We start from the raw sequence: 7971 nt of genomic DNA, 5'->3' as shown, positions 1-7971 counted from the left end.
CCCCCCCACAGTGCATGAATTTCATGCACCGGACCTCTAGTCCTATATAATAAAAGCCTAATATGCTAAGTGTCTGGTCGTCCAGTCAGCCATTCAACCAATCAGAGTGTAATATGCTAATGATATGCTAAGGCTGCTCAACTGCTTGCTATGATGTGCACTGACCACCAGGGGGCAGACAGTCAACTGGTCGACCAGTTACTATGACATGCACTGACCACCAGAGGGCAGACACTTCGACCGGTAGGTTAGCTTGCTGCTGGGGTCTGGCCGATCAGGACTGAGCAAGATGGGCCTGGCACGCCCTGGAGCCCTCCCGTGTCCCTCCCCAGCCCTGATCGTGCACCGGTGAGTCCCTCGGCCTGGCCTGCGCCCTCTCACAATCCAGGCTGAGGGACACCCTGCCCCGAGTGCACGAATCTTGTGCACCAGGCCTCTAATCTTAAAATAATAATAATCAGTGCTTATTACCTGAATAAATTATACCTCAAAACTAATTTTTTAAAATGTAGTTATATGTAATATTTTTTTAAATTTTTACGTTTTTATTTATCTCAGAGAGAGGAAGGGAGAGATAGAAACATCGATGAGGGAGAATCATTGATTGGCTGCCTCCTGCACCACCCCACCCCCACCAGAGATCAAGCCCGCAACCCAGGTATGTGCCCTGACCAGGAATTGAACCATAACCTCCTTGTTCATATGTCGTAACTCAACCACTGAACCATGCTGGCCAGGTTATGTAATATATTTTTCTTCAAAAAAAGTAAATAGAGTCCTACCAAAAGAACTAAAATGGAAATAAGCATATATAAATTTAAATGTAATACTAAGGAGCCAATTAACTGCTTCTCCCTACAGCTTCAGAGTGTCAAGACTACTGGTTTTTGTTTCCACTATTATTGTTCTGAGCCCTCCCCTCTCCAGTTCCTCATTTTATGTGGGATAATTAGGGATGTGAAAGATAAGAGGGACTTGTAGAGAATACCCCCAATGAACCCACTGAGCCACTTCTTACCTACTTCTCCTGCCTTCCACTTCTTTTTATTTTTTTATTTTTTATTGATTTCAGAGAGGAAGGAAGAGGGAGAGATAGAAATATCAATGATGAGAGAGAATCACTGATCAGCTGCCTCCTGCACACCTCCTACTGGGGACCAAGCCCTCAACCCGGGCATGTGCCCTGACCGGGAATTGAACCATGACCTCCTGGTTCATAGGTTGACATTCAACCACTGAGCCATGATGGCCAGGCAGCCTTCCACTTCTGTAGGCATGAAAAATTTATCCTAGGCCAACTGAAGACCTCTGGATACTTTTGAGGCGTTTCTTAGTGTGATAAGTGATTAAGAAATATATATATTTGGTCTTCATCCCTTTTTCCTGGCACAGAGTTCCTAAACCCTTTGTAATTTCCTGAGCGACAGAGATGAGAGAATCATCTTTGTTATCCATAAAATACCCCTTTCAACCATAAGTTTATGCTAATAAGATGACTGGTAGCTGGGGGCCCCTGGATAGCTTCAGGATGGGGCTAGTCACCAGAAAGACCAAGGCTTAATTAGAGGGTTGGAACTTTCAGCCCTACCTTAGGGGAGGGAAAAGGAGATTGAGACAATCATCAATAGACAGTAATTTAATCAATCATAAGTTCTTATGTAATGGAACCTTCATAAAAACCTTACACAACTCAGTTTGGAGAGCTTCCGGTTTTGTGAACACATCAAGATGCTGGGAGGGTAGCATGCCCACCTGGAGAGGGCATGAAAGCTCCTTACCCCTCCCAGATACCTCACCCTATGCATCTCTTCCATTTGTCTGTTCCTGAGTTATATCCTTTATAAAAAACTGGTAATGTAAGTAAAACATTTTTCTGAGTTCTGTGGGCCATTTTGGCAAATTACTGAACCTGAGAAGGAGCTTGGGAACCCCTGATGTACAGTTACGTGGTCAAAATTACAGGAGGTCAGGTGTAATTTCTGCATGGTGTTTGAAGTGGGGCAGTCTGTGGTACTGAGCTCTTTAACTTTTGGGATCTGATGGCAACTCTGGATAGATAGTGTCAGAACTGAATTGAAATATAGGCCATCCAGCTGATTTTTGAAGAGTTGGAGAACTGGTTGGTATGAGGGGAAAAACACGTATTTGGTGTCCGAAGTGTTGTGAGTAAAAACAACTCAGCTCAAACTTTGCTAGTTCATTTTAGGTGATTCCAAGTAGTTACTTTTTTAAAAATTTGTATGACTCAATAGACCTTTGAGCAGTACATTGCTTCTGTTCATTCAATCAAATTAATCTCTAAAACAGGTTAGATATGATTTATTCATTCTATAAATATCACTTCCTCCAAGCCTCTGTATACATGTCCCCTTCTCAAAGGCCCTTCCTAACACAGCACACATGCACGACTACCCTTACACAGTTTTTCCTTCTTATTCCTTATCATTACAATTATAAAATATCTGCTAACTTGCCGCCTTTCCACCTACTAAATTGTAAATCCCAGGAGGTCAGGGACTTCATTCTATACACCACTGTTTCTTTAGTGCCTCTCTAGAACAGTGTCCATCACATAGTTCTCAGTGGGTATTTACTGAATGAAAAGAGTCTTCCATAAGAGAAAAGAAATTAAATACTTCCATTACATGAGACCACTTGAATAAAGTTTCATATGGAAAATAATATAATCAGTAAGTTTGATATTTTTCTCTTTAGTTCCTTTTATCAGATTTGAAGAGATGAAATATGTAAACCCCTTGGAAGAATGCTTAACATGGAATAAATAATAAACATCAGTTATTGCCATTAAAATTTCCAGAGCACTCAATTCAACACAACAGGAACAGATAACTGTTTTTTCAGGTTAATCATTCCCTATAAAAGAAAATTATTACCTCTCTTGCACAGGTGAGAAAACTGAGAAAGACACATTAAATGTTTTACTTAAAATTATAGTTTGTAAAAAAAATTAAATACTAACAATAAAACTAATATTTACTGAATACTTATTGTGCTCACAAGGTTCTTAAATGTATTAACTCATTTTCCCCTTACAACAACCCATCTGAGGTAGTTACTATTATCACAGATGAGAAAAGAGGCATAGAGGATAATAACTTCTCCAAGATCACAAATTTCTAAGTGGAAGAATCAAAATGCAAACCAACTCAGGCGCCAGTTCTCTTTCCTGTTATATCCTTGTGATTCCAGGACTTAAGTATATCTATATTTCTATATGAAGAGAATCTATGTGGCAACATAATATAATATTCCTTCAGAAGATATACTTGTCTTAAATTTAAAAATGCATTACTATAGATAATTCTCTTACTTTCATTTTTTTCAGGCTCTACATTCTTAGGTTCTGAATCATGAGTCACATCCACCTCTCCTTTCATTAGTATAGTGACATAATGGTAATTCTCCTTCTCAATGAAAGAATTCACAACCGAGGCAAAACGAACATTTTTCAGGTGAAGAGCTGCTTCTTCCCAGGTTTCCCTTTGAGCACATTCTTCCCAGCTTTCACTGGAAAACAGAAACATACTATTGTATTCAATTCTATTCATTTAATTTATTTTTTGCCTAGATATTCCTAGTGTAAAGCAAAAATAACTGTAATTGGTTCATTCTTTAAACAATAAATCAAACCCTGCCTTTGACATTCTGTATATACTGTATCTAGTTATCAGGAGAGAAAAAGGACTTCATATTGAATAACAAAAAGTGAACATTTAGGATGGTGGCCAGAAGGATGGCAGTGAGGGAGAGTGTGAATGAGGGAGCAAAAGGAGAGTGTGTGGATGTGTGGTGTGTGTATATATGTATGTGTCTGAGTGAGGGACAGCTAGATCTTGTAGGACCTTCAAGGGTTAACGGACCAGGCTTCCCTAGCCGGGCAGCCTCTGCTACTGCTGCAATCTCTCCCAGAGCACTGGCTCTGCCACAGAGGCTGTGCCATCTTGAAGGGGAGAGCTGCTATGACTGGGAGCCCAGCCTCACCTCCACCGACGGGGCCCTCAGACACCACCCAGGATCCTACAGCTACTCTGGCCAGAGACCTGTTGCCTCAGCTGCCAACCCACGGACACTGGGACTCCAGCCTCCCCTCTGAGGGCTACTGTGAGTTCCGGAGCGTGCTCCCCTCCTGCCAACCAGACCCTTTAGCCCTGGGCACCAAGACCGCACCAGCAGCCGCTGCCCACCACTGCCCAAGGAGCAGCCACTGTCCCGTGATCCCCCGAAGGAGCAGTCGTCACCCGCGACAGCACAAGGAGCAGCCACCTTGCGACCACGTGAGGAACAGCCGCAGCCCACAACCACCAGAGGAGCAGCTGACCTGTGAGCAGCCACCACCAGCGATGGCCCGAGGAGCAGCCACCCCGGGAGCCCCCCAGGGAGCAGCCACCACCCGTAACCACATGAGGAAAAGCAGCCCCATGACTGCCCAAGGGCCAGCCACCGCCTGTGACCGCCCAAGGAGGAGCCACCCGACTACCACGCAAGGAGCAGCTGCCCAAGACTGCGTGAGGAGCGGCTGCCCCGCGAGCAGCCACCGCCCAAGACCACACGAGGAGCAGTGGCCCCTCAACCACACAAGGAGCAGCTGCCCTACAACCGCCCAAGGAGCAGCCACCACCTGCAACCACCCGAGGAGCAGCTGCCACCCACGACCAGGCAACCCACCACCAAGCACATAGCTGCAGCCACAGGCCCCACGTGACTCGACACCTAGATCCTTAGTTGAGAGCAAAAATGGGGAGACAGAAGAACGCCCCCTCAAAGGAAAGAAAAGGAGGAATAGCCAGAAAAGGAACTAAATGAAACGGAGGCATGCAATGTGTCAGAAAAAAAGACTTCTGCATAAGGGTCATACAGTTCATAAACCGGAGGGATGAGAAAATCAACAACCTATGTAAGAATCAGGAGAAAATAAAGAGTGATATCCTACAATAAAAAACATTATGGATGTTTTCAACAGTAGACTAGGAGAAGCGGAAGACTGGATTACCAAATTAGAAGACAGGCAAGCAAAACACACCCAATCTGAACTGCAATTGGAGAAAAAAAAAATCAAAATACAGGAGAGCCTGAGGGAGCTTTGAGACAAATAAAACAAAGCACCATACGTATATAGGGGTGCCAGAAGGACAAGAAGAGGAGCCAGGGTTAGAAAACCTATTTGAAGAAATAATGTAAGAAAACTTCCCTGAATTGAGGAAGAAAATAGCCACACAGAGAGTCCCAACGAAGACAAACCCAAAAAGATCCTCACCAAAACACGCCGTAATTACAAATGGCAACTGTTAATGACAAAGAGAGAATCTTAAAGGCTGCAAGAGAGACAGACAGTTACCTACAATGGATCTCCCATCAGATTATCAAATGATTTCTCAACAGAAACACATCAGGCCAGAAAGGAATGGAAGGAAGTATACAAAGTGATGAAAAGCAAGGGACTGAATCCAAGAATACTCTATCCAATCCAACAAGGCTATCATTCAAAATTGAAGGGGAAATCAGGAGCTTCATAAACAAAAAAAGACTAAGGGAGTTTATAGTACCAAGGCAGCAATGCAGGAAATGCTAAAGGGACTGATTTAAAAAGAAGAAAAACAAAAGGGAAGAAGGAACAAGGCACAAAAAATAAAAATGGCTATAAACAAGTACTTATCAATAATAACTTTAAACGTAAATAGCCTAACTGCTCCAATCAAAAAACACCGAGTGGCTGAATGGATAAGAAAACATGACCCATATATATGCTGTCTACAAGAGACCCACCTCAGAACAAGAAACTCACACAGACTGAAAGTGAAGGGATGAAAAAATATCTTTCAGGCAAATAGAAATGAAAAAAAAAAAAAAGCCAGGGTAGCAATACTTATATCTGACAAAATAGACCTCAAAGTGAAGGCCATAACAAGAAATAAAAAAAGCCACCTTATAATCCTAAAGAGATCGATACAAGAGGATATAACTCTGGTAAACATATATGCACCCAATCCAGGAGCACCCAAATACATAAAAAAAAAAAAAACTTCTGTAAAATATCAAGAGAGAGATCATAGTAGGGGACTTCAATACCCCACTGACATCACTAGATAAATCCTCTAGACAACAAATCATCAAAGAAACAGCAATCCTAAATGACTCACAAGATCAGATGGACTTAATTGACATCTTCAGAACATTTCACCCCAAAGCTCCAGAATATACATTCTTCTCAAGTGCACATCAAACTTTTTCAGATAGACCACATATTGGGTCACAGGCAAAGTCTCTCCAAATTCAAGAAGACTGAAATCATATCAAGCATCTTCTCAGACCACAATGGCAAAATTTTAGAAATTAACTACAATAAAAACAATTTAAAAAATTCAAACACTTGGAGGCTGAATAGCATGCTATTAAATAATAATTGGGTTACCGAAGAAAACCAAGATGGCGACATAGGTAAACACCTATACTTGCTGCCTCTCACAACCACATCAAAATTACAACTAAAAGGCAGAACAACTATCATCCAGAACCACGGGAAAGCTGGCAGAGTGGAAGTTCCACAACTAGAGAGATGAAGAAAGCACATTGAGACTGGTAGGCGGTGCGAAGGCGCAGAACGGGCTGGCACCCAGGTGTACAGCTTTTTTAATCGGGAGGGAGATACAAGCTCCAGCTTGTTCTGAACTCCAGTTCTGGGCAAGACTCTGGGGAACCAAGACTCATATGGGAGAAACTGGACTGTCTGGCATAGGGACAGGAATGCAAGGGCGGCTTTCTTTCAGAGGTGCTTGCAGCAATCACTATTCCTGTGCAGGGAGGTGGGGATTCGGGGACCTCTCCAGTGCAGGGCTGACTGGCAGTCATTACTGTTTGCTCCACCCTGGTGATTCCCTGAGACCAAGCCCCACCCAATTTACAAACCCATCCAAGCTGTGCACAGCGGCTTTTGCATATGAATGGCCTGTCCTTTCTCAGCCTAAAACCTGTCAAATAGGCAGCAGCTGGGTTAGGGAGCCCCAAAGCAATCAATCCAGCAGCAGCAGCCTGCCTTGTTACGCAGCTGGGCCTCGTATGGGCACTTCCAAACCCAATACAAAGAGGAGGAATCTGAAGATCTCTCTGTAGCTCCTGCTGGGCAACCCCAGACAGTGGCTGACTTTGTACCTCCTTGGAGATTCAAGAGCCAGTGTACCCAGTGGTCAGTGTGAGACCATACCGGATTATAACTCTTCACATCCATAAGAGACACACTCAAGGGGCACACTCAGTGAGCACCAAAGCCCCACTGAAGCAAGTCCTGCCCCTAAAGGGTGTCTCCTGCACAGGAGCTCTTCCATTGCAGACATAGCTGGTACTCACAGCCAATCGGCCTGGAGGTCAATTCCTCCCAGTAATACCAACAGCAATCAAGGCTTAACTACAACAAGACTGTGCACACAGCCCAGAAAGGGGTGCACCAAGAGCGTCCACCTCAGGTGACTGGGGAGGCTGAGCCACTGGGTCCTATAGGACACCTACTACACAAGGTCACTCTATCAACTTAAGGAGACTTAGCAGCTACCCAATACATAGAAATAAAAGGTCACTCTATCAACTCAAGGAGACATAACTCTACCCAATACATAGAAACAAATACAGGGAAGCAGCCAAAATGTAGAAACAAGGAAACATGGAAGAAATGGAAGAAAGCAAACTACTGAATATAGAGTTCAAAAACACAGTTATAAGATTACTCAAGAATCTTCTAGAAACCTCCAAAAAAAAAAGGGAAAAGGACCAGTCAGAAATTAGGCATACACTGACTGAAATAAATAGAGATTCAACAGTAGACTAGAGGATCCCAAGAATAAAGTCAAAGATTTGAAATACGAGGAAGCAAAAAACACCCAACCGGAAAAGAAAAAAGAAAAAAGAATCCAAAAATATGAAGACAGTGTAAGGAGCCTCTGGGACAACTTTAAGTGAACA

General features: G+C 43.2%; 1 protein-coding gene across 1 annotated transcript in view; it reads right to left on the bottom strand.

Moving 5' to 3' along the window:
- NUDT15 (nudix (nucleoside diphosphate linked moiety X)-type motif 15) overlaps positions 1 to 7971 on the bottom strand; it is a 31379-nt gene that overhangs the window by 4083 nt on the left and 19325 nt on the right. Inside the window, exon 3 of the mRNA XM_014535751.1 lies at positions 3332 to 3528. Within this exon, the coding sequence (XP_014391237.1) occupies positions 3332 to 3528 (197 nt within the window). The remainder of the gene's footprint in view (positions 1 to 3331; positions 3529 to 7971) is intronic.

The sequence above is a fragment of the Myotis brandtii genome, unplaced genomic scaffold (assembly GCF_000412655.1).
Source record: "Myotis brandtii unplaced genomic scaffold, ASM41265v1 scaffold15, whole genome shotgun sequence".
Classification (NCBI taxonomy): domain Eukaryota; kingdom Metazoa; phylum Chordata; class Mammalia; order Chiroptera; family Vespertilionidae; genus Myotis; species Myotis brandtii.
This window is presented reverse-complemented; position numbering and strand designations above follow the sequence as displayed.